At 43.4% G+C, this 26,916-nt stretch overlaps 2 protein-coding genes across 7 annotated transcripts in view; one reads left to right on the forward strand and one right to left on the reverse strand.

The window, feature by feature from the left end:
• MTFMT (mitochondrial methionyl-tRNA formyltransferase) overlaps nt 1-10,764 on the reverse strand; it is a 26,973-nt gene extending 16,209 nt beyond the window's left edge. For all 3 annotated transcript variants that reach the window (XM_049104220.1, XM_025472478.3, XM_049104219.1), the window contains exons 1-5: nt 10,544-10,764; nt 7,446-7,655; nt 4,987-5,109; nt 3,214-3,316; nt 1,975-2,050 (exon numbers count right to left, since the gene is read on the reverse strand). In XM_049104220.1, the coding sequence (XP_048960177.1) occupies nt 1,975-2,050; nt 3,214-3,316; nt 4,987-5,109; nt 7,446-7,655; nt 10,544-10,764 (733 nt within the window). The remainder of the gene's footprint in view (nt 1-1,974; nt 2,051-3,213; nt 3,317-4,986; nt 5,110-7,445; nt 7,656-10,543) is intronic.
• SLC51B (solute carrier family 51 subunit beta) overlaps nt 10,674-26,916 on the forward strand; it is a 23,360-nt gene continuing 7,117 nt past the window's right edge. The window contains exon 1 of one of the 4 annotated variants that reach the window (XM_025472490.3): nt 10,674-10,803. The gene's annotated coding sequence lies outside the window, so the exon portion shown is untranslated. Of the gene's footprint in view, nt 10,804-13,952; nt 13,976-21,528; nt 21,683-23,353; nt 23,791-26,916 lie in introns of those variants that run through there. The other 3 variants (XM_049104221.1, XM_025472489.3, XM_025472488.3) reach the window with 3 other exon arrangements.

The following is a 26,916-nucleotide window of genomic DNA, read 5'->3' on the forward strand; positions in this document are numbered from 1 at the left end:
ATTAAAAACAAATACCACTGGAACACAATACCATCTATGAAATACTCTTTCCAGAAACTTCAAGCCTGAGTCTAATCAAACTCTTAGAACTTCCAGTTCACAAGAAGTATGAAGGCTAAAAAAAAAAAAAAAAACAAGTTAAATAACACTGGAAGGAAACAGACAACTGGCCTGGTCTCTTCAAAAAGTCAATGACAGGGATGCCTGGGTGGCTCAGCGGTTGAGTGTCTGCCTTCGGCTCAGGGCGTGATCCCACAGTCCTGGGATCGAGTCCCACATCAGGCTCCCTGCATGGAGCCTGCTTCTCCCTCTGCCTATGTCTCTGCCTGCCTCTCTCTTTATGTCTCTCATGAATGAATAAATAGAATCTTTAAAGAAAAGAAAAGTCAATGACGTGGAGCGGGGGAAAATAATGGAGGAATTACTCTAGCTTAAAGAGGCATACCAACTGATTACAATTAGATACTAGTTTGAAAAACTATACAGCTAAAGAATAAGTTTTTAGACAATTGGGAACATTTATGTACTGGATATTAAATGCTATTAGGGAATTATTCATTTCTCTTAAGACATGCACGCTGAAATACTTAGGAGGTAAAGGTTATGATACAGGCCCAGGGCGTGATCCTGGAGACCCGGGATCGAATCCCACATCGGGCTCCCTGCATGAGCCTGCTTCTCCCTCTGCCTGTGTCTCTGCGCCTCTCTCTCTGTGACTATCATAAATAAATAAAAATTAAAAAAAAAAAAAAAGATTTAGGGATCCCTGGGTGGCGCAGCGGTTTGGCGCCTGCCTTTGGCCCAGGGCGCGATCCTGGAGACCCGGGATCGAATCCCACATCGGGCTCCCGGTGCATGGAGCCTGCTTCTCCCTCTGCCTGTGTCTCTGCCTCTCTCTCTCTCTCTCTCTCTCTGTGTGTGACTATCATAAATAAATAAATAAAAAAAATTTAAAAAAAAAAAAAAAAAAAAAAGGTTATGATACATACCTCTGAAGGATTAAGCAGAAATTTAAAAATATATACTAAGTAAACATCCATATGCAGAGAAAGAATATATGACCAAATACTAATAATTGTTGAGTCTAGGTTAAATAGGTATACACCATTTAAAGATTTATTGGGGTGCCTGGATGGCTCAGACAGTTGAGTGTCTGCTTTCAGCTCAGGTCATGATCCCCAGGTCCTGGGATCGAGCCCCACAATGTGGCAGGAGGGAGGATAGTCTCTGCTAAGCAGGGAGTCTGCTTCTCCCTCTCTCTCTCTGCCTCTATCACTCTCTGTCTCAAACGAATAAAATCTTAAAAATAAAGAAGAGAACTTATTTTTAAAGAAATTAAAGATTTATTTATTTTAGAGAATAGGAGGGGCAAAGGGAGAGGAAGAGAGAGTCTCAAGCAGACTCCCCACTGAGCACAGAGCCCAATGTGGGGTTTGATCTCACGACCCTGAGATCATGACCTAAGCCAAATACAAGAGCTGGATGCTTAACCCACTGAGCCACCCCAACACCCTGGTATTCATTATCTTTTAACTTCTCTCTTTGTTTGGTACTTTTCAATATAAAGATAGGGAAAACATTTCCTTTTTTTAAAGTTAAGATTCTTTATTTATTTACTTATTCATGAGACAGAGAGGCAGAGACACAGACAGAAGGAGGAGAAGCAGGTTCCATGCAGGGAGCCTGACGAGGGACTTAATTCTAGAACCCCAGGATCACACCCCAAGCCAAAGGCAGATGCCCAACCACTGAGCCACCCAGGCATCCCAGGAAAAACATTTCCAATCCTTCAAGAGACTACATGCTAAGAGGGAATGGGAGACCATACCAGCCATTCTTTGGAAAAGGACATATAAGTGGGCAATCTTGAGTCAAAATTAAGGGTGATGTGCCAGTGAAGTCAGAGCACTCAGGTGCTATCATGACAGACAAAACCTGGTGAAGGAGGTAGGGATCTCTGCAGTCTTCACTTACCATGTGTCACTCCCTCAGTTGGTTGTTGCCTTCCATTGCTCAAACTCTCAGGCAAATTTTTCAAAACTGAAATTAGCTTTAAAAAAAAGGAGAGCAACATATTCAAGATGAAAAAAACAAAAGTAGAAATACATTATGATTCAGTACCATGACATTAGAGAAAGTTTTGAAGGAGCTGTGTGGCAGGGTAGGGTGGTAAACTGGATTGAGCTGTGACAATACAGGTCTACTCAATGGAGTTTCAATGTTGCTGTCTGCAGAGGACAGAGCGATGATGTGCTTCCAGAGAATGCTGAGCTTTGCTGGCTATGTAAGCTGTTGGTGTCAGGACAGCATGGGCTCAGGAATCCACACTCTAACCCCATAGGAGGTGAAGGCAGTGGAGCCCCAAAGAAGGAGAATGAATTCTGGAGACACACTGTTTTGGGTTCAAATCTCAATTCCACTACCTACTCATGTGTCATTGTGGAGAAGTTATTTGACTTGTGTGGCCTTCACAGTCATCATCTGTAAAACAGGTGACAGTAACAGCTACCTCAAAGGTTAATTGGGAAGGTAAAAAAAAAAAAAAAAAAAAATCTACAGAGGATCCAGAATAGCCCTGGCACACGAGCCAGTGTTCAAAAAACGAGAGCCACTATTACAATACCATTTCTGAGGTGAGTGCCTAGATTAGGAAGCACCATCTAGATAGTTAGGGAAAAACTGTCCTCTACAGAATATTAACCAGTTCATATGAAAATCACTGATTTGGTTGTTTAGCATTCACTCAGATCTACTGCATGCAGATCTGAGCTATGCAAAGCCAGAGTTCATTCACAGCAAAGGGATCAGCAGAACTCCAGTGCGTATGGAGATTATGACCACCATGCAGGCACAGAGGTGGGAGGAGTGCTGGGTCTCTGAGGGAATGGCAGTTGGTGAGTCTGACAGGGGCACCAGGTGAGTCTAGGAGTTGGGAGGGTGAACCCTGAAAGAAGTGTCTAAAGGTCTCACGGGAACATGGTGGGGCCACAGAAGCTCATGTGCTTCAGGAGAATCTTTATGAAGTACCCACTCTGTGCTTTTCCCAAAGACTCACATGAGAAATGCCAACCTCAATTGTAGGAAGCAAGGATAAAAATCACTTAAGAAAAAAAAAAGATGAAAATTATGTATCAGGAAAGCATTCTTTGCATCATAAAAAGTTAGGAGACCTAGTGAATGAGTACAAACCAGTGAGATATTAGAGGACCCTACCATGTCAGCACCCAGTCTTGACAGCATTGCCTCCAGTTCCTTGGCGGTGCTCTTAGGTGGCACAGGAACCGTTTCCTGTTTGATAATTGGGCCGACATCAAACCTGACAAAAATCAAAAGCAAATAACATTATTCTTTCTTTCTTTTTTTTTAAAGATTTATTTATTTATTTATTTATTTATTTATTTATTTATTTATTTATTTATTTATGATAGACATAGAGTGAGAGAGAGAGAGAGAGAGACAGGAGGAGGGAGAAGCAGGCTCCATGCTAGGAGTCTGACGTGGGACTCGATCCCGGGACTCCAGGATCGCGCCCTGGGCCAAAGGCAGGCGCTAAACTGCTGAGCCACCTAGGGATCCCCAACATTATTATTTCTTAAGATCAATATGTTTGTCTACATGAGTGTTTACATACCACAAGGATGGTTTAACTCTGGCTATTATCTATAAGCAAAAGAGAAATGTCAGTTTGAAAGAAGAGAAAGCACAATCTGGCCTGTACTCAGATTTTATATCTATCTTTTCCTAAAAGAAAAAAGTATGAAGTTGTATAGCAGAAATTTAATTGCAGTTGTAAATAGCTCCTTTAGTAATAAATAGTATTTTAAAAGTTTCTATTTATACAATAAAGGCGTAGAGCAAAAAATTTCTTTTCCTAGGAAGTACTATTAAGAAATGCATAACGGGGAACCCTGGGTGGCGCAGCAGTTTAGCGCCTGCCTTTGGCCCAGGATGCGATCCTGGAGACCCGGGATCGAATCCCATGTCGGGCTTCCGGTGCATGGAGCCTGCTTCTCCCTCTGCCTGTGTCTCTGCCTCTCTCTGTCTCTCTCTCTCTGTGACTATCATAAGTAAATAAAAATTTAAAAAAAAAATTAAAAAAAAAAAAAAAAAAAAGAAATGCATAACGATTTCTTTCTAGATTTCCTTTCTCAAAGGACAAGAGTTGTGCCTGGTTATGAGTAGGTACAAGTTTGTTTTCCCAGTCTTACAATTTGCATCAAGCTCTGTAAATACTGCTATGAGCTTTTATTAGAAATATGCCCTATTTTAAATATTCAACTTTGCAGTTGTTAATTCTATTTTCAACCTCTGAGCTTTAATAAAATGCTTACTATGAAAAATTGCAAACATCCACAAAAAACAGGAGTGAATAGTCTTCTTGGATCCCCAGAGTTTAGAATTATCAAAGTTTTGCAACTCATTTCATCTGGCCCTCTCGTTTTCTGAATTAAGTTAAAGCAAATCCCATGCAGTTGTTCTTGTGAACCAATGAATTATTTTCTGTGGGGACATTAGGTGATAACAGATAGGGGCTTAATATAATTCTGTTTTAGACTTTAGTAGGATAAAAAAAATGAAATGCTTAAGACAGTTATATTACACATTGGCATACAATGTAGTCCTAATTCAGGTTGCAAAAATTTTTTGACCAAAGAAACCAAGACCAGCAAAACCAAGATTCATTACAACTCATATACAAAAATCCATCTTTCATTTACACAATGCTTTTTTATGGAAGTCCAGTTGTTAATAATATAATTTACTTCAATTAACAAGTTAAACATTTCACAAGGACTGGGATAACTGCAATAATACAAAACCACATACAGTGTATGTCAGAAAATAGGAAAAGACACAAAGGGAAGGCACTCTGGAGTTAGAGGAATTAGTGAGCACTATCCATTCACCCACTTCCACGTCCCCTCCAAACAGACTGAAATCAACATTCAAAACCATAAAGTCTCAAGAAAAGAAAATGTCTTCTACCTTTTAGGTCTAATTTGCATAATCGTCACTCCAGTAATTGTGTCTCCATGAAGCACAGTATGGATTATAGGGGCTGGACCACGCCACCTCGGGAGGCAACTGGGATGGACATTCAACATGCCACTGAGTCAGAGAAGGCAGAAATTAGTGGTGCAAGTGGGCTTTACCACTTAGTTCCTGCTACCTAAACAAATATGCAACTTTTTATCATTACACTTCCCCAGAAAGTTTGAAAATCAAAGTTGAATCTAGTTTTATGCCACCTGTGAAGGGAGTCAGAGATGAAGTTTACTCTCTTACCATAAGAGACCAATGAAACTCAATTAAAAACAGAACAACTATTCATTGTCCCAAAGATATTCCACTGCAGTCTGTGATATCTGGGAGTTTTTAAAGATTTTATTTTTTATTTTATTTATTATTATTATTTTTAAAGATTTTATTTATTCATGAAAGACACAGAGAGAGAGGCAGAGACACAGGCAGAGGGAGAAGCAGGCTCCATGCAGGGAGCCCGACCTGGGACTTGATCCCAGGACTCCAGGATCACGCCCTGAGCCAAAGGCAGATGCTCAACCGCTGAGCCACCCAAGCATCCCAAAGATTTTATTTTTTAAATAAAGTCTATACTCAACATAGGGCTCGTGAATCTACAACCCCAAGATCAAGAGTCACATGCTCCACCAACTTAGCCAGCCAGGTGTCCCTGGGATTTTTTTTAAATAAAAGCAAAAAATACCTTTTATACTGTAGGAGAAAAAGCACTCAAACCCTACTGTGCATCTATGGACAATGTGAATATTTATAGTTTCTTCCAGTTACCCTGTTTCATTTTGTTTGCCTATAGAGTCACTAAAACAAGTTTCTTGAATCTTCCTATCTAGTCACCTTTGCTGTTTATCCCAACACATCTATTGCTCATAGACGAGCAATTTAAATCATTTACTAAGTAAGCTGATTAGTTTGATGTCTCCATTATAGGAATATGCAAGTGGGAGTTTGTTTTTTTATTTTTTTAAAGATTTTATTTATTTATTCATGAGATACACACACACACAGAGGCAGAGACATAGGCAGAGGGAGAAGCAGGCTCCATGCAGGGAGCCCGAAGTGGGACTTGATCCCGGACTCCAGGATCATGCCCTGAGCCGGAGGCAGACGCTCAACTGCTGAGCCACCCAGGCATCTCGAAGTGTGAGAGTCTTATATTCAAAGTTCCATTGCTCAGACCAGTCTCATTCATCAACAAATATTCACTGAGCACAGTCCATGTGCTGGCACTGTTCTAAGTGATGGCGTTACAAGCAACACTGAACCAAAAGAGAAAAAAATTATACACACAGGGAGCTTACATGCCAAGAGCGGGAGATAAGCCAATACAAAAATGTGTAAAAAGTTTGGCAGATGGTTCTAAGGGCTGTGGAGAAAAATAAACCAGAGCAGGGGTAGGAGTACTGGGTGGGAGGCTACAAGTTTCATAGGGGTCACAAAATTTACCAGTAAGAAGACAACACTTGAACAAAGATGTTAGGAGGTAATGGACTAAGCCATGCAGACATATTCCAGGCAGAGGGAACAATAAATATCTTGAAGAAAGCAAATGTTCAGCAAGTTCAAGGAACAGCAGAGAGGCCAGTGTGGCTGGAGTGGAGTGAATCTGAGGAATAACACTAGAAGATGAGGCCACAGTTAAGATGGAACCAAACCTACCCAGAAGGCAGGCAGGTCCCTACAGGCCCATATAAGGACTTTCAGGTCTTCTGAATGAGATGGAGAAACATCAGAGAATTTTGAGCAGAGTGATGTGATCCAACTTCTGTTTTAAAAGGATCATTTTGGCTGCTGGGTTGGTAGAAGACCAAGAAGGCCAAGGACAGCAGACAACAGGTGGAGCTTACTGGAGTACAACAGGTCAGAGTGGTAGCAGTGAAAGTGTTGAAAGAGCCAGTCAGATTCTAGATAGAATTCAAAGGCAGAGCCAATGGGATTTCCTGATGGATGGGATGTGTGGTGAGGGAAGGACTCACGAGCGACTGAAAGGTTTTGAGTCTGAACAACTAGAAGGGTAGAGTTGCCATTTACTGAGATGAAGATTTGGGGAGGAGCAGGTTTTGGGCAAAAGTTCAGGAATGCAATTTAGGACACCTTAAGTGTAAGGTGCCTCTCAGACACCCAAGGAGAACTGTGGAGGAGGCAGTGGGTATTGGTGGCCTGGAGTTCAGGGAGAGATCTGGAATTGTCAGCATATATATGGAATTTAAATGAGGGTGGGTGAGAACCCACAGATCAAGAGCATCATACATTTCAACAATTAATGCACTAACAAGATGTTTTAAGAGAAAATAGTAAAGAAATCAGAATTAGAATTCAAGTCATTATACTTTAGACACCAGGCCCATATATAAAGACCAAGGCTTCTATACTGTATTCCCTTAAAAAAAAAAACAAAAAACACTTACTAGGGAAATTTAAGAATAAGAGCCTCACTCAAAAGTCGGCCAAATGAAGCTACCACTCCAACGTCGTACTCTCCAGATCCCACATCTGGCCACTCATACACTGGAAGCTGAGACTGGACAGCATATTGCTTCACTGGCAGTCCTTTTGGTGATGGAGAGGGCACTGTGACCACCTCCAAATTTTCAATTAACTCTTCCTCTTTATTTTCCCTAAGTTGGAAAGATTGGAAGAAAATGTGAATTTTAAGACAATGACTCAAAGTTAAACTACTTCACATACTACCACAGTACTTTTATTTTTTTTTTAATTTTTTAAAATTTATTTATGATAGTCACACACAGAGAGAGAGAGAGAGAGAGAGAGGCAGAGACATAGGCAGAGGGAGAAGCAGGCTCCATGCACCGGGAGCCTGACGTGGGATTCGATCCCGGGTCTTCAGGATCACGCCCTGGGCCAAAGGCAGGCGCTAAACCGCTACGCCACCCAGGGATCCCCCACAGTACTTTTATGATTAAATTCATGAAACAATTAAGGGTAAGTGATTAAAACTAGCACAACTGAGAGACTGAGTTTTTATTTTGTACTTAATTTTAGTTATTTGTAATTTAAAGAGCCACATGTGGCTAGTGGCTACTGTTTGGATAGCATGGTTCTAGAAATTTCCTGTGCATACAGAAACTATACGGTGCAGATACTTTACACAATTAGAATTTTATATGCAAAATACTCTGCATTTTGTTTTGTTTTTTTTTTTTTAGAACACTATTACTATTATGTGGTGAGTCTTTTTATAAAGTGGGTTACGGTGATCCCTGGGTGGCTCAGCGGTTTAGCGCCTGCCTTTGGCTAAGGGCATGATCCTGGGGTCCCAGGATCGAGTCCCACAACGGGCTCCCTGCATGGAGCCTGCTTCTTCCTCTACCTATGTCTCTGCCTCTCTCTCTGTCTCTCATGAATAAATAAATAAAATCTTTTAAAAAAAGCGGCGGGGGGGGGGGGGTGGCGGTTAAGAATACATTTGCTTGTATATCCAGCAAACATTTCTAGAATAAGAGAACAGTGGCTGTCTCTGAAGAGAAGAACTGGATATAGGAGATAGAGGTGGAAAGAACTGACTTTTCACTATAATATCCTTTGAACCTTTTGAATTTTTTTTTTTTAAAGATTTCATTTATTTACCTGACAGAGAGCACAAGCAGGGGGAATAGCAGAGAGAGAAGCAGATTCCCCACTGAGCAGGAAGTCAGAGGTGGGGCTCCATCCCAGGACCTGAGCTGAAGGCAGACACTTAACTGACTTAGCCACCCAGGTGCTCCTGAACCTTTCGAATTTTGTACCACAACCATGTGTTAGCCAAATAATAAATACTTTTATTTTTTAATTTATTTTTAAAGATTTTTAGAGAGAGAGAGAGGGCACAGGCATGCAAAAAAGCAGGAGGGAGGGGCAGAGGGAGAGGAAGAAGCAGGCTATCCACTGAGCAGGGAGCCCGAGGTGGGGCTGAACCAATAAACACTTTAAAATGTGTGTGTGTGTGTGTGTGTGTGTGCGCGCGCGCGGGCATCATTACATAGTAATACATGTGTACTCTTTCTTTTTATCTGCTGTGTTGTCCTCCAGTGCTCAGAGGGTGTTAGTTTATTTATTCTTAAAAATATTTTATTTGGGGCAGCCCTGGTGGCGCAGCGGTTTAGTGCCGCTTGCGGCCCAGAGTGTGATCCTGGAGACCCGGGATCGAGTCCCACGTCGGGCTCCCTGCATGGAGCCTGCTTCTCCCTCTGCCTGTGTCTATGCATCTCTCTCTCTCTGTGTGTCTCTCATGAATACATAAATAAAATCTTAAAATATATATATATATATAATTTATGTATTCATGAGAGACACACACAGTAACAGAGGCAGAGACACAGGCAGAGGGAGAAGCAGGCTCCACGCAGGGAGCCCGACGTGGGACTCGATCCGGGGTCTCCAGGGTCACGCCCTGGGCCGAAGGCGGCGCTAAGCTGTTGAGCCACCCGGGCTGCACGGTGTTAGTTTATTTACCAGGTATTGCATCTAGTGTTGAGGAGTTATGAGAAAAGGAGTATATAGGAGGGCCCTAAAGACAAAGCACAGGGGTAATGGAGCTGCCAAGCAAAGCATCAACAGAAAGGTCAACACATGCAGTGAGATTCGGGAGGCAATCTGGGGAAAGCAGCACGTGGAGAGGTACATCACAGAGGGCGTGCAAAAGGAACATGTGTGAAGGGAGTGTTTCAGGGTGTGTGCGGAGAACAGAGTGATGGAGGGAGGAATATGTTATGGGGGGAATGATGGGGTTGTCCATAGGAGGGGCTGCTGTGAACAATCTGTAGGAAAGACTTGATGGAGATGACAGAAATGAGTGTTGGGGGCGCGTCAGGAAAAAAGAGCGCAGAAATAATAAATGGAGGTTGGGGGAAAGAAGGCAGAGCTGTACAGTTGGGTAGGGCCATCACATAGCATGGACTTTCAGAACAGGTTGGATCTCAATCCGCCGCCCCCCCCCCCCCCCCCCAGTAAACCAACATTTGTTAATTTTTAGAAATACCAAATGTATACTTAAGAGTTCTGACTTCTACATTTATTCAATAGCTGGAAACAGTTGTTTTTGGACTGTGCCCTTATTTCAGCCCCAGAAAACTGGGTCCCACGGTATACAGGGAGGAGATAGGAAGCGGTGAAGGGAGACGTGGGTGTGCAAATGCCCAAAGAAGCCCACAACCATGTGTTGGGACTGGAGGGTACAAAGTAGATGAACGGAGGCCTGTGATGACCTCGGGCAATCACTCAACCTCTCCGAGCTCGAGTTTCCTGACACACGGATGCGGCAAGGAGGTGGTGGCAGAGGACAGAGGCGACGTCTGCGAAGCGGGTGGGACAACGGAGAGCGCGGAGCAGGAGCGCAGACCGGAGCCACCGGGCAGGCGCGGGCACCTTCCGGGAGCCGCAGAGACGCGGGCCCAGACCCTTCCGGCGCCGCCGCGCTCCCGGGCTAGCGGCGCAAACCCTCGCGGCCGCCGCGGGGCTCGGCTGCGGGGCCTCGGCAGCCGGGCCCCCCACGCCCCGGCCCCCGTACCTGGCGGCGTGCAGCGCCCGCAGCGCCTCGCGGGCGAACCGGTCGGTGCCGAAGAAGAGCACCCGCCAGGGAGGCTTCTCTCGGACGCGGACGCCCCGGCCGTCCTCCCCGCCGGGGGACGCGCCGAGCCCGGCCAGCGCTCGCCACTGCGGGCTCGGCCTTGCGCCTGGACCGCCCCCCACCGGCCGGGGCCCCCAGCCGCGCCGCACCAGCACCCTCATCGCCTCCGCGGGCGCCCCGTCCTGCGCAGGCGCATCGAGGTGGGAGGGGGCGCGCGCGCTCGGCCGGAGGGGCGGGGCCGAGGAGAGCTGGTGGGCGGGGCCTGCTCGCGCTTGGGGGCGGGGCCTGCGTGGTTGGAGGCGGGACCCGCCTGTGTTGGAGCTCCTCCAGGAATCTGCAGGCTCGAGCCTCCCCATGATTATGATTTTTTTAAAATAATTTTTTAAAAATATTTTATTTATTTATTCATGAGAGACACAGGGAGAGGCAGAGACAGAGGGAGAAGCAGGCTCCATGCAGGGAGCCCGACGTGGGACTCGATCCTGGGAGTACAGGATCACGTCCTGGGTGGAAGGCAGATGCTCAACCGCTGAGTCACCCAGGCGTCCCTTAAATAATTTTTTAAAAAGATTTTATTACTTTATTCATGACACACACACACACACACACAAAGGCAGAGACACAAGTAGGCTCCATGCAGGGAGCCCAATGTGGGACTTGATCCCGGCACCCCAGGATCACGCCCTGGGCTGAAGGCAGGCGCTAAACCGCTGAGCCACCCAGGGATCCCCCTCCCCATGATTTTTATTGCATTTGTTTGCATGATTTAGCCAATCTCCTCAAAAGAACTCTTTTGGGAGCAAATCATGTGTTTTCAGACAATGAAATAAAGTAAATTAGTAAAGTATATATTTACTGTAGACCACGCTTTGGCTAAGCATTTTATATCCATTATTTCAGTTACTCCTCATATCGAGCATACAAGATAGATATTATCACAACCATTTTATTGAAAAGAATCTGAGGCTCAGTGAAGTGAAGGGAATTACCTACTTAAGGTCCTAACAGCTAGTCCATGTTGCTCCGAAGTCTGTGGTCCTTACCATTTGGTTTTCATGGCGATTCTATGTACTAGGTAAGTCAAAGCCTCCATCTTGCACCTGAGGAAACTGAGGCTCAGTTACTTGCTCACAGTCATTCTGATGAATCTAAGGCCCCACTCTTGCCCCTATACTGTGGGTTCCCTCCCCCACAGAGGGATACCATAGGGGAGGTTTTCAGGGGGAAAAAAGCAGGGGAAGCATTCCCCAGAAGACCTGTAAGGAACTTTAGTGCTTAGGTTCTATATTCCAGAGGCCTACATAGTGACCTTCTCACATATGGTTACACATCTTGTGTATGGCTATAGAGTGGAGACTAGATCTCCTTTCTAGTCTTACTCTTACTGCATTTCCCCATCACACAGTGTTAGACCCAGTGACCCTGGGTCAGTCCTTTTTCCCAAATTATGAGTTCTGCACATTCCTGCTTCTGTGCCTTTGCTTGCTGTTCTTTTTTCCCCCTAAGATTTATTTTTATTTTAGAGAGAGAGCAAGAGAGCACACAAGCATGGAGAGGGGGAGGGGCAGCGAAGAGGGAGAGAAAGAGAGAATCTCAAGCAGATTCTATGCTAAGCGTGGAGCCTGACGCAGGGCTTAATTCCACCACCCAGAGATCATGACCTGAGCTGAAACCAGAATCTATTGTCCCTCAGGTGCTCCTGCCTGTTGCTCTTTCTAGGCTGCCCTCCTCATATCATTTCTCTAAATGATATCCACTCTTTTTTCAGACTTTTATTTTTATTTATTCATAGAGACACACACAGAGAGAGAGAGAGAGAGAGAGAGAGAGGCAGAGACACAGACAGAGGGAGAAGCAGGCCCCATGCAGAGACCCCGACGTGGGACCCGATCCTGGGTCTCCAGGACCATGCCCTGGGCCGAAGGCAGCGCTAAAACCGCTGAGCCACCCGGACTGCCCTGGTATCCATTCTTCAATGCCAAGTTCAGATATCCTCCCAGAAGCCTGTGCTCTGTGGGAACCGCTGCTTCCACACAGTTTAGAATTACGGAAGGAAGTTGTCTGATTTTGCACACACATTGACAAATTCACCTGTGTGTTAAATAGACTTACTACTCATGGTAGTAAGTTAGGAATATATGGGGGAGTATACTTCCAAGCCCAGGAAAATCCATTGCTGGAACTACTATAAAGCACACAGAGAAGATGAAGATTCCAGCCCCTTATGGCAAGCAGTTTTAAGTAATAAGTTAAGATGTCCAGAAAGTACATCCAAGGGACTGGGCTGTAATATTACCCTGGTGCTCTGGTTTCCAGAAATTTCTCTCTACTGATGAATGAAGTATATATGTATGATGAATCAATGAAATTTCTCCAGGTTCTGAGTCCAGGTGACAAGGCAAGAGTAGGATCACTGACAGAGAGGAAGCCTGCTTGGTGCTGTGACGATGTTTCAGCTTTGAATGCTTAAAGATTGAAATGTTGAGAATCAAGTGGAGATGTTTGGTGGAAATCTTGAATGTAAAATTGACCTTAATATCTGGAGGGTGAGAAAGCTGATCTGGCATGAGAGGAAAAAGGAAGCATTCCCTCTTCCTGTTCTCCATCATCTCACCTTAATCCTGAATATGTGTGTATAATTTCTTTTCTTTTCTTTTCTTTCTTTTTTTTTTTTTGTAAGAATTTATTTATTTGTTTGAGAGCGAGAACAAGAGTGAGCAGGAGCAGAGAGAAGGGAGAAGCAGATTCCCCACTGAGCAGGGACCAGATGTAGGACTGGATTCCAGGACCCCAGGATCCTGATCTGATCTGAAGGCAGACGCTTAACCTATTGAGCCACCCAGGTGCCCTGTGTGTATGATTTCTGAGGAGTGCAGAGGCCTGCCAGAGAGTCAACTTCTGTGTGTGTGATTAGCCCTTTTGGGCTGAGAGTCAAAAAGGAGGAGCAGCAAGAGCCCTGGGAAAGATGGAGCAGGAGCACAGGGAGGAGAGTGGTCAGAGCTCTAATTGGTAAAATGGCCAATGCCTGAATCCACAAGAATTTCCGAACATAATCTGGGAGACAATGCCACATGTGTCAGGAGAGGGTATGGTAGCATAGGCTGGTGCCAGCCAGGGTCAGGAACCGAACTATGGGGCGGCCTCGAGCAGCACTGTGAAAGGTCTTTTGGGAAGCAGTTTCATGTAATACCATCTCCTGCCTGTAGTTGCATCAGAAGTCCGCCAGGAGGTGCTGCTCACCAATATTTCCTGTCGTTGAATGTGATGGCCCATTCCCAAGCTCCAGCACTTTCCACTTGGATTCGCTGTCAGTGTTGTTTCTACCCTATGTGGTCTCAGTAGATGTCCCTCCGTAAGCTGTCCAGCTGCTCGGTAAAGCAGGACTGGGCTACAAGTCCACTCACTGGGGACAGACCGGGACAGGATGCCTCCCCACCTAACCCATCCTGTACCGGGTACAGGTGATGGCACAAATAGTAAGAAGGCTGTTCTATGTAGTAGGTTGTCTCTCAGTAGGAACCCAGGTGTCTTACCATCCTAAGTGAGAGCTTAAGAGGCAGGTTGTGCCCACAGGACTGGGTGACCTTGAGGAGAGATTCTGGAGAGATCAAACGTCATCTAATGGACGTTAGAGTCCCAGGAAGGGAAGGAAGCTGGATGTGGTAGTACAAGAATGAGAAGCAGCCTTAAGATAAGGAAGATTTCCCTTGCTGCTGATAAATAGTAAAACCAAGTGAAATATCAAAACAGATGTAAAGAGATCAAATCTTAAAATCTTTAGTTTCCCCCTGGGAAAAAAGCTGTACAATGTTAACAAAGGAGTATTTCTTTTTATAAAGTACATTTTCCTAGCTCTGTAAGGAAGATGATAAGATAATAATGTGGGGGCTCAATCTCATGACCCTGAGATCACAACCCCAGCTGAAACCAAGAGAGGGATACTCAACAGACTAAGCCATTCAGGTGCCGTGTATACTCCATTTTTTAAAAAGACTGTCTGATTTTATTACAAAGTAAGTAAAATGCCAACATAACATTTTAGCTCATGTAAGGCTTGGATTTATATTCTGATAAGCCCAATTAATTGAAATTTCCGAATTCTTTATACTTGTCTTACAGGCCGTTGAAATCATTACTTATACAAAAAATATAAGATTATGTACATATAAGCATGAGGCCTCAACCAAATTTAATTATAATAACTAGTGTAGTATGTAAACTTCATGCAATGTTGTAAACCATATGGAACCACAGAATTACATTGCTTGCATTACCTGAGTAAAATTTAGCCTGTGTATTTAATACCAACAGTGATTAATTTAATATTGAATGTCAATTTGAGTAATAATTCTAAGATAACTAACTTTAAGTGTTTAGACATATTAATTTAATTAATAAATGATATTTGGTTGTCTGACAAAAAATTAAGAAATTAAAAGGAGTAGCATGGAAACAGTACGAGTACTTGGAGATTGCACAATACTTTTTATAACCAGTCACTAAAAGACCAAATAAATGTACGATTCCACCTATATGAAATGTCCAGAATAGGCAAATCTATAGAGGCAGAAAATAGGGCAAGGGTGGATGTTGGTAGAAATGAGGGATTCTTGGGGTGCTTGAGTGAGTCAGTTAAGTGACCAGTGATTTCGGCTCAGGTCATGACCCCAGGGTCCTGGGATTGAGCCCACGTTCGGCTTTATGCTCACTGGGGAGTTTGCTTGAGATTCTCCCCCCCTCCCTCCCTCATTTGCTCGCTGTCTCTCTCAAATAAATAAATCTTTACAAAAAAAAGAAATGAGGGGTGCCTGCCAATTAGCACAAAGTTCCTTTTGGGATTGATGCACTTTGAAACTGATTGTGATGATGGTTGCACAACTCTAAGAACATACTAAAAGCTACTGACGTACACTTTAAATGAGTGAATTGTGTGCTATGTAAATTATATCCCAATAAACTTGTTTAAAAGTTATATTTTTATTTACTCTTATCCATACAAAGTGTACTTCTTTTTTTTTTTTTAAGATTTTTTAATTTATTTACTCATGAGAGACACACAGAGAGAGAGAGGCAGAGATGCAGGCAGAGACACAGGCAGAGGGAGAAGCAGGCTCCATGCAGGGAGCCCGATGTGGGACTCAATCCTGGGACTCCAGGATCACGCCGTGGGCCGAAGGCAGGCGCTAAACCACTGAGCCGCCCAGGGATCCTCCAAAATGTACTTCTTTCCTCACAGTCAAGTTACAAGAATAAAATTATTGTAGTAAAAAAAAATTTTTTTTTAATTATTGTAGTAAAAAGTATCTTAAGAGACTTCACAAGTCTAATTTTATTTTTTAAACCAAAATTTAGGGGCATCTGGGTGGCTCAGTTGGTTAAGCATCTGCCTTTAGCTCAGGTCATGATCCCAGAGTCCTGAGATCGAGCACCACATCAGGCTCCCTTCTCAGCGGGATGTCTGCTTCTTCCTCTCTTTCGTCTCCTCCCCCTCTGCTCAAGCTTTGTCTCCCTGTCTCTCAAATAAATAAATAAAATCTTTTTAAAATTTTTAAAGCTTTGGGCAGCCCCGGTGGCTTAGCGGTTTAGCGCCACCTACAGCCCAGGGCGTGATCCTGGAGTCCCAGGATCGAGTCCCACATCAGGCTCCCTGCATGGAGCCTGCTTCTCCCTCTGCCTGTGTCTCTGCCTCTCTCTCTCCTCTCTGTGTATTCTCATGAATAAATAAATAAAATCTTAAAAATTTTTTAAAGCTTTGAATAATGTTGTACCTAACATTATTTAGTACATTTATTTAAAAAATATATAATGAGATATTAAAATTAGTTAAATAATTGGGAAGCATATATATAATAGGATATTAATATAACTCCACTTTATACACTGATCACATGTCTGATCGTGTGTGTACAGTCTATAAGTCATCTGAGGTAGTGAAATACAATTTTATTTTTCTTCTGCATAAATGACAGAAGCTTTTTGCTGTAACTTCCAAAATGTAGACTATTAAAAGAACCCATTAACTTCCAGGGAACTTTTGGAAATACATAGTCTGCAAACAGCTATAAGCAAATAAACAAAATGACAAGAGATTCCTTATTTCTTTTATGGAAATGATACTATAAAGCCCTCCAAGGAAATGGCTTACGGATCATAACCTTCCAGGTAGAAAAGGCTGCCACTTCCAGGCAGGCCAGAAACATTGACAACCTTCAGGGAGATTGACCAAATCTGGTGAGGTGGTTTCTGGCCTCAGAGCAAACGTGCTGATAAGGTCAGTAGAAAGCATATCTGGCACCATGGAAAGAATGGAAACTTACCCCTGGGGCTTTATACAATTTACAGGGAAAAGTTAACTTTCTGCCTCTAATTTTGTGGCTCTAATTTTGCTTACTGTTCAGCAAGGTCTTTGCACATTTATAGATGCCTCTTTTTAGAACTCTGAATTAAAACATGACACATAGAATAACACTTACATGATTCAGATTCATAAGCTGCATGAAATTGTTACCACCAGACTGAATCACCATACAATATTCCTTTGGAAACTCTTCCCAAATATAGGAAGCTTGTTAAAAGGAATAATATTAATGTGGATATGAATACTTCTGACAATGATGATTATGTATGTTTTGTATGTCTACTTGCCTCCGTTTTTAAAAAAGATTTTTATTTTATTTATTCATGAGAGACACAGAGAGAGAGGCAGAGACATAGGCAGAGGGAGGAGCAAGCTTCCTGCGGAGAGCCCCATGCGGGACTTGATACCAGGACCCCTGGATCATGCCCTGAGACAAAGGTAGATGCTCAAACACTGAGCCACCTAGGCATCCCTACTTGCCTCCATTTAAAAAAAAAAAAATGTAAAAAGTGATCAACCAGGCATGACATTTAATTAACATAAAGAGACAGCCAATTTTTTTGACAGATCTTTTAAAATAATCTGAGCCAAAAGGAGAGGCTTCAAAAGAAAAATTGTCCCAAACCTAATTAATCAAGGACAGAACTTTTCTTCTTTTTAAATAATTTCACAACTTCCTTCTGGAAAGAAATTATGATTCCTCATCAAAATGTGTAGACAATTTTCTGCTAAATTTAAGACAAGATTTGTTCTAGAAAACTAGTCACCCACCCACCCAACTGACACCAGTCAAGAGTCTTAGTGACCCTTTAATCAACAGTCTTCTTTTTAAAAAAATCTAGTCTGACAATGATTATCTAACCATTCACCAAAAGTGAAATTTTTTTTAAAGATTTTATTTTATTCATGAGAGGCAGAGAGAGAGAGAGAGGCAGAGACACAGGCAGAGGGAGAAGCAGGCTCCATGCAGGGAGCCCAACGTGGGACTCAATCCCCAGGATCACACCCTGGGCTGAAGGCCGTGCTAAACCGCTGAGCCACCCGGGGCTGCCCCAAAAGTGAATTTTTAAACTAGGACTACCAGAGGCGTTTTCCCTTATAGCAAGATTGTAATAAAACTAAATGGTCCTAACTAAATTATCAGAAATGTTTTCTTTAATGCTGGTCAGCTGTATGCTGCAGAGTTCCCCCCCAAAGAATGCTTACTGGCTTGCCAAAGGTGATAACAACAAAATTCAGACAGATTAATACACAATGCTTCCTTTCCAAGTGGTCAGGGACACACCCCTCACGTTATTTAGCAATTCATTTTCAAATGAAGCTATTCAGATTGCTGTGTATGGGAATGATTAAACTTCCCATGTCTCATAAAATGAAAGGCCGAGAGACTCTGATTTGATTTTACTCTTGGACTTTGATTTAGTCAGAAGATAATCAGTTATACTGTAACCAGGTGCAAAGGGTCAAAGACATAGAAATGAGGATTATAAAGAGGGTCAACGATATAGAAAGTATCAAATGCTGTAGCTAAGTTGAAAGTGGTGACTGCCCAGTGTCCTTGCTTGGAGAAAGTACATACTTCGTTCCATTGCTACACACCAGTCTCTTCCTCCAACTTCCAATACTTTGCAAAGTTCCTAAAATGCTTCTGGCAAGATATAGGTCTGTTGAAAAAGGATTTGCTCCCTGAGATCATTTTAGTTCAGGATAAAGATTGCTTCCCTTCGGATACCTGTCTCTCTTTTCAACCACTCTCTTACAGATGGAGGCATCAAGTCAGTGCTTAAGCATCATTAATTTTGGACTTAATTGCCCTACCTTTTCCAAAAATGCCCACACTAATTCTACTCTACATTTCTTTCCTCTGGTTTTTTTTTTTTTTTTTAAGATTTTATTTATTTATTCATGAGAGACAGAGAGAGGCAGAGGGAGAAGCAGGCTCCATGCAGGGAGCCGGATGTGGGACTCGATCCCGGGACTCCAGGATCATGTCCTGGGCCAAAGGTAGGTGCTAAACTGCTGAGCCACCCGGGAGTCCTCTCCTCTGGGTTTAAATTTATTTATTTTTTTTTTAAAATTTTTATTTATTTATGATAGTCACAGAGAGAGAGAGAGGCAGAGACATAGGCAGAGGTAGAAGCAGGCTCCATGCAGCGGGAGCCCGACGTGGGATTCGATCCCGGGTCTCCAGGATCACGCCCTGGGCCAAAGGCAGGTGCCAAACCGCTGCGCCACCCAGGGATCCCTCCTCTGGGTTTAATATAAAAATTGGCCCGTAGGAAAAAAAAATACCTGGTTCCATTGGTACCATAATTTAACCCCTACCCGGTTCTTGGCCAGTTAGATTTTTCTAAATCATCTTAAACAGTGTTGCAGTAAATATCTTTGTCCGTCTGTCTCTGCTCCCCTGTGTTGTCATTTCCTTACATCATCATCTTTAGATTTCTTTTCGGTGTTTAGGAAGTTTTTCTCTACTGAGAAGAGAATGTGCTACTATCAGGAAATTGCCAGAATTATTTTTGAAACGGAATCATTAGGTTGGCTTCTGACTGTAAGTGATGTTTGTGAAAATGAAGGTGAGAACAGATGGCTAGCCAAGGGCTTGTCCGCCCCTCCTGGCATCAGCTGATGATGGATGGCCCACCCTAAGGAGCTGGACGTACACATGCAGCAGGCTCTACCACCTTGAAGCCTCTGCTGGCTGTCAGCCCAGCAGGCATTGCAGAGGCAGGCGGCTGAGAAGCAGAAAGATGCTTCTCTTTAGACCCTGGAGTTCTGGCCAGACCTCCACCCAGCACCTAACTCCTGGGCTGAGATTAAAGTGCCCTGAGCTGAGGAGTCAAGACCCTGGACAGCCCAGGGGGTATTTCCCTAACTTCACCACCCATTGTTCTTAGGAAAAGAGATCTCCTTCATGTTGGGTTTTTAACCTTTTCTTTTTTTTTAAACAGAAAAACTAACTAGTTGGACCCAGGGGAAAATCTCCTGAGTTTAAAAGACCTGGGTTTTGTCAACACATGATTGGCCCCTTCTGATAATAGTTTCTAAAATACCTTTCCTTTTTACTTCTCTTTGAAGCTTATGTATAATTAGATAAGAAAAAGAGGTGCAGGTGACTGGCTTAAGGGCACATGGCTGATTGCAGCGAGGATGAACAGGACTAGAACTTAGTTCTTCTGATGCTACGGTATTCCCCTACTTAACAGTTTTGGGGCACAACTAATGTATGTATCAGTTACAGTACTGGCTAAATTTTTGTAACAAAGAGATCCCAATCATATCAAAGTTTACTACTCTCACATATAGCCCTCCAGAGGTAGACAGGTAGTCAAGGGCAGGTAGGCTGCTCTCCTCCATAAGGTCATTCAGGGACCCAGATTCTTTTATCTTGTCTGGGTCACGAGCTCTCTCTGAAAAGGGCCAAATGGTAAACATTTAGGCTTTGTAGGCCATACCATCATTGTCCCAACAGCTTGATTCTGCTAATGTAGTATGAAAGCAGCCATAGACATTACACAAGCAAATAGCATGGCCATGTTCCAAGAAAACTTGACTTACAAAATAGGCTGCAGGTCAGATTTGGCTCATGGGTTGTAATGTAATGACTTCTAGCCTCAGATGTCCTTTTCACCATTGGATTTGTGTTCCAGACGGAGGAAAGAAGTGGATGGGTTGAAATTTTTCTTCTAAAAACAATAACCAGGGGTGAAAGAAGTAGATGGGTTGAACTTTGTCTTCTAAAAACAAGAACCACAGGCAGCCTGGGTGGCTCAGTGCTTTAGCGATGCCTTCAGCCCAGGGTGTAATCCTGGAGACCCGGGATCGAGTCCCATGTTGGGCTCCCTGCATGGAGCCTGCTTCTCCCTCTGCCTGTGTCTCTGCCTGTGTGTGTGTGTGTGTGTGTGTGTGTGTGTGTATGTGTGTGTCCCTTATGGATAAATAAATAAAATCTTAAAAAAAAAAAAAAAGTCAGGATAGTGGTTGCCTTTGTTGGGGGGATAGTGCCCAGAGATGGACGTAAGTCTACCTCTGAGTTCTGGCAATGTTCTATTTCTTGATCTGGATGGTGAGGGTTTCACACATGGGTGTATTCATGTGAAAATTCTCTAAGCCATAGCTTAATATTCATGTACTTTTCTATATGCATGTTCTTTTTTTTTCTATATGTATGTTCTACTTCAGTAAAAAAAAAAAAGTTTACAAAATTTGCAAAAAAAGAAAAATGATTCAGAAGTATCATACTACTTCTCTCATTACTTGGGCTGAGGCAGGCTCCTCTGAAAGGGGACACAGGGCCCTCTGAGGGCCTCATGACATTCCTCAAAGGCGGACAGAGAAGATCTGGGAGGATTGGGGTCAAGGAGTCACTTCAGGCACCCACACTGAAGTGGCTATCCAGCTCACAGTTGTGGTTCTCCCATGGGCATGAGATTTGAGCCATCCATGGTACCTCACTTTCTGGTCATGATAACTGATCCCAAAACATGGGTACATGATCCAGGCCAGGACAAATGGAGTCCTTTCTCAGGAATTGCCAAACTGAGGAAAGGGACCCCTTTCCTTTCAGCTATAAAGATGTGAGCCTGGATTTCCTGCAGCCTGGTCCAGGTTCCTGGAGATGGCTAGACTTCGGGAATGATCCTGATATCCAGAAAGAAGCAAGGAGAGAGCAGGAGAAAGAGCTAAGGATCTTCAGGCTCTTGGTTCCAGCTATCCCAAAGGTCAGCTCCACCCTGCTCTTCCCAGTTATAGGAGCCAATAAATTCCTTTTGAATTCCTTTGATGTTTAAGAGAATTAGTGTTGAGCTCCTCTCTCATGAAAACTCTCAGCTGCCTTTCTCCCCAAAATGCACCCTGGATCAGACCACTTCTTATCATCCCCACAATCCTTTTTTAAGATTTTATTTATTTATTCATGAGAGACACAGAAAGAGAGGCAAAGACACAGGCAGAGGGAGGAGAAGCAGACTCTGTGCAAGGAGCCCAATGTGGGACTCGATCCTAGGAATCTGGGATCACACCCTGAGCCAAAGGCAGACGCTCAACCACTGAGCCACCCAGGCATCCCTCATCCCCACAATCCTGACCCAAACTACCACTGTCTCTTGGCTGGATGAATGCAAGTCTCCCAGCTCCTTTCTTGCTCTTTTACAATCCGTTCTTCACCCCAGCAGGCCAAGTGATCTTAGATAAATATCAGTCAGACCACATCACTTCCTGCTTAGTGATTTCTCATTACATCCTAACTCATCCTGTTTTATAAGGCCTTGCATAATCTGCTTCTGTCTTTCCTCCAACTTTATCTCCTGGCACTTTCCTTAATCACTAGCTCCTTTGCTCCCTCCCTCTTTTTTCTCAAACTCATTAAGATCATTAAATCTTCGGTGCCTTTGCACCCCCTATCCCAGATCTTTTGGGTTTTGGTATAGTAATACAGTAGTCACATTTCCCCTGCCCCATCTCTCTGTATATCATTTTGTTTAAATTATTCACAAGAATTGTCACTAGCTGCAATTATCTTATGTTTTTGCTGACTCTTTTGTTGCTTGTATCCCCCTCCTAGAGTGTGAGCTCCAAGAGAGCAGTATCCTTGCCTGCATGTTTGCCAGGCATCCATACAATAGGTGCTTGGGTACTATTTATTGAGTGAATGAATGAGTTACAAAATGACGTTGGGCTGGAGAACCTCAGACTGAGGTTCACTGTGGGGTCTCCTTTCCTCTGCACCATGCTGCCATCCACACTGTTAATCAGTATTAACTCGTAAAGGAACTTGGACCTCTTACTTGGCTTCACTTGACCTGTTTGCTCATTTGCGAAATGGGAACTCCTTGCTGACCCAACTCCAAAGGTTGCTGGAGATGCAAGGAGCCAGTGGGTGGAAAAGTCCAGAAGAGCCCACCGACAATCAGAATTGCACGGATCTGGGCACCTGGGTGGCTCAGTGGTTGAGCATTTGCCTTTGGCTCAGGGCGTGATCCTGGGGTCCTGGGATCGGGTCCCGCATCAGGCTCCTCGCAGGGAGCCTGCTTCTCCCTCTGCCTGTGTCTCTGCCTCTCTCTGTATGTCTCTCATAAATAAATAAAATCTTATTTAAAAAATGAAAGAATTGAACAGATCTGGCCTTGCTCTGCTTCTCCACCAAGTCCTTCCCCCACATGATCCTATTCAACCTAGCCTGTGGAACTCCTCCTCTCCGGGTCACTCACAGCCTCCCTTGCTTTGCCTTCCCCCACCCTTGGCCCTCAAAAGGTCTTATTTTACAGCTCCTTGTAGAGAATTTACACAAGGCCATGAACTTCACTGTGAGAAAGCACAGGCTATAAAAGGCCAGGCTTGGCTCCTTGTGCCATGGTTAAATATTGATCATAGCAGGAAACAGAGGCCTGGGGTGGACAGACCACATATTCCCCCACAACAATGGACCTCCTAGACCGGGGGTCCTCCCCAGCCCACTCTCTAGGCTGGTGAGAGGATCTAGATGTTTTTTCTTTACTTGAGGCCAACATATAAGGAAAGCATGGAGCTCCTGGTTCTTTCAGATCCTGAAAGTCACATGGAGCCAGTTTGTCATCTGAGGCCACTCACTCAAGAGGTCATTCACCCTGGAGTGACGGAGGAGGTTCCAGGCCTGGGCGTGTGCCAAGGGCGTGTGCCAGAGCTACCAGATGGGCTCCACTGACACAGGCTCTGGAGCACGGCCCCACAGGGGACAGCTGTGTGGGGTGCTCAGGTACAGAGACCCTTGGCACTCCTGTGAGAGAAGGACCCAGAAACTAGTGCTGCTCCTAACAGCAGATCAAGGCACGACCCAGAAGCGGGATCCAGGGTGAGTGTCTTCAACCTCCCATGGGGATGGGCGGCTCAGGATCTTTGGCAGGAATGCCAGCCTAGCGGCAGATGGATGGTGAAGCCCTGTATAAAACGCAGGACTCTCCCAAAGCAGCCTAAGGAGACATGACAGCTAAATGCAATGTGATATCCTGGATGGGACCCTGGAATAGGAAAAGGACAATAATGGAAAAATCAAAGCCAAATGAATCGTGAAGTTTGGTTAATAATTTTTCAATAGCAGGTATATTAATATGATGCTCACTGTAGAAGGAAACTGATTAGGTGCTCTGAAGGAAATGTGTCCTTTGTTCCAGTGGCATCTAACATAACCAGGGAGGGCTGACGCTCAGTTCAAGTCATGCTATCATTTTGTCTTTTTGTTTGTTGGTGTATGTTGATTGTAACAATATTATACAATTTAAAACACACCTTCTGGGGATCCCTGGGTGGCGCAGCGGTTTGGCACCTGCCTTTGGCCCAGGGCACGATCCTGGAGACCCGGGATCGAGTCCCACATTGGGCTCCCCGTGCATGGAGCCTGCTTCTCCCTCTGCCTGTGTCTCTGCCTCTCTCTCTCTCTGTGCGACTACCATAAATAAATAAAAAATAAAAATAAATAAAAATAAAAATAAAACACACCTTCTGCTGTGGACATCAGCCACATGCAAATTTGTACACTTTTCTGATTAGTTCCAATACCACTCTGTCCTGCTCACTGTAGCTTTATTTTTTTTTTAAGATTTTATTTATTTATTCATGATAGACAAAGAGAGAGAGAGAGAGGGGCAGAGATATAGGCAGAAGGAGAAGCAGGCTCCATGCCAGGAGCCCGACACGGGACTTGATCCAGAGACTCCAGGATCACGTCCTGGGCCAAAGGCAGGCGCCAAACCTCTGAGCCACCCAGGGATCCCCTCACTGTAGCTTTAGAGTAGGTCTTGTAGTTGGGTAGCATCGGTCCTCTGACTTTGCTCCTCTTCTTCAATATTGTTGACTATTCTGGGTCTTTTGCCCCTGTCCATCTGTATAAACTCTAGAGCCAGTTTGTCCATATCCATAAAATAACTTGCTGGGATTTTTGATTGGTATTACCCTGGATCTATAGATCAAGCTGGGAAGAATTGACATCTTATTAGTTCTATTCATTAAACAACCCCTATTGGAACTGTTGTCTCAAAAGGTAAATATAATATATATGAGCATTAAAAATACACACAAATACATCAAATATATATTTAAAATATACATACATTAAAATATAATTACATGTATTGTTTTCATGAAGATAATGTATACTCATGAGAAACGTATGTAATACAGAAATGTTCAAAGTGAACGTCTCACATGTTTAGACCCCATCCTACTTCCCCGGGGGGGAGTGAGTGTTGAGGATCTTGACCTTCACACTCTTTTCTCTATGGATCTGGGGGGGTCTGTATATGTGACATAAGTCTATGGCCAATGTTACTAATTAATCCAGACACTCCTGCGTCTGAGACTGAACAGAAAATCACAACCCCTTTTAGCAAGTGCTCTGGACAGACAGTTGGAGCTGGAATAGCAAATCATGTAGATTAGCCATTCCTGTAACTTTGTCCTTCCATTAGTCGACATATATTCAGTAAGTAATGAGTAAGTAGGTAGTATGCATCCAAGTCCCAGAAAGCATAAAAAAGATCTTTCTTTTTCCCTGAACTTCCATCTCTATCTTGACACACAAATGATCATTCATATACAAAAAACTTAGCTCAGTGTTATATTTGTGTCAAAATATTTTCCCTCAAAGTCTGACGCTTCTTCAGTTTTCTCAGAGTATTTAGAGTTGAAAAAAACTCTGATGTCAATCCTTTTATTAGTACTTTGCTTTTCTGTTTGGCTGTTTGCCATCCAGCTGTTTTGGGATGTTCCTGGCTGAGCATCCAGAGGCTACTACAGAAGACAATGTCAGAGTAGGGGCACTTGCGATTGCCTTGGGGACCCTCCTGTTCTCTCTGCGTTTGTCATTGTTAGTAGTGCCACCATGTTTTCATGATTGGTCTGTTCAAAACCCCTCTCCTGTTTCATTTCTTAAGTTACTCTCATTTTCATTCCTGCTCCCTTTTTCCTCTTCCCCCAGAGATAAGTATCCTAATGTGCGTAATGTGTATCTTTCTTTAAAATATGTTTTTGTAAAATATGTATTACGTGTATATTTTGAATTTTCATAAATGCTATGGCATGCTCCCTTATGATCGAGGATAATTTTTGGGGGGATATATATATATACACACACACTCAGGAGCAGGATTGCTGTGTCGTGGGGGGTGTATACTTACTTTGGCTGATTTGCTCTTAGGATGGCTGCCTGTCTACACTCCCTCTGTTAATGCCTGGGGCTATAGCCCCAGAGCCCCAGCAAGTCCCAGCCTTAGCTACCTTTCAAACCAAGTCCATCTAATAGATGCCAAGTATTATTTCATTTTTTGTTTTAATTTTCATTCTTTTGATTTCCAAAGAAATTGATCCTTTCTTCATATGCTTACTAGCCTATGAAGGGTTTCCTATTTCGTGAATCGCTTGTTTACATCCTTTACCTTTTTTTTAGGGTTCCTGTCTTTTTTTTCTTGTTAATTTGCAAGAATTCTTTGAATACTCTAGATATCAGTCTTTTCTTGATTTTGAGCATTGTAAGTATCTTATCCCAACCAGAAATGTGTTTGTTACTTGATTGATGGTATTCTTCATTGAATGGATAATTTTTATATAATCAAATTCGTCAGTTTTTTAATTGAATGATTTGAGTTTTTATGGTTTTGTTTAAGAAGTCCTACTCCACTTCTATTAACTTTATGTTTTCCTCTTATATTTAGGTCTTTAATTTTGGAGTCTGTTTTGGTTTGCTATTTGTTAGATGTGCATCATCCAGTCTTCCTTTTCTTCATACAGTGAGCTAGTTTCCCTGACACAGTCTGCTAAACAATTCCTCCTTTCCCTACTGGTTATTAGAGCTACCTTTATTGTGTATCCAGTTTCCATGTGAACATGGGTCTCTATGAAATCTCTGTTCTGATTCCTTGGTATAGTGATTTGGTCTTGTGTCAAAACCACCTTTTTTATCACTGTCTCTCAACCTCTACTGGGA

This window comes from Canis lupus, chromosome 30, assembly GCF_003254725.2.
Source record: "Canis lupus dingo isolate Sandy chromosome 30, ASM325472v2, whole genome shotgun sequence".
NCBI lineage: Eukaryota > Metazoa > Chordata > Mammalia > Carnivora > Canidae > Canis > Canis lupus.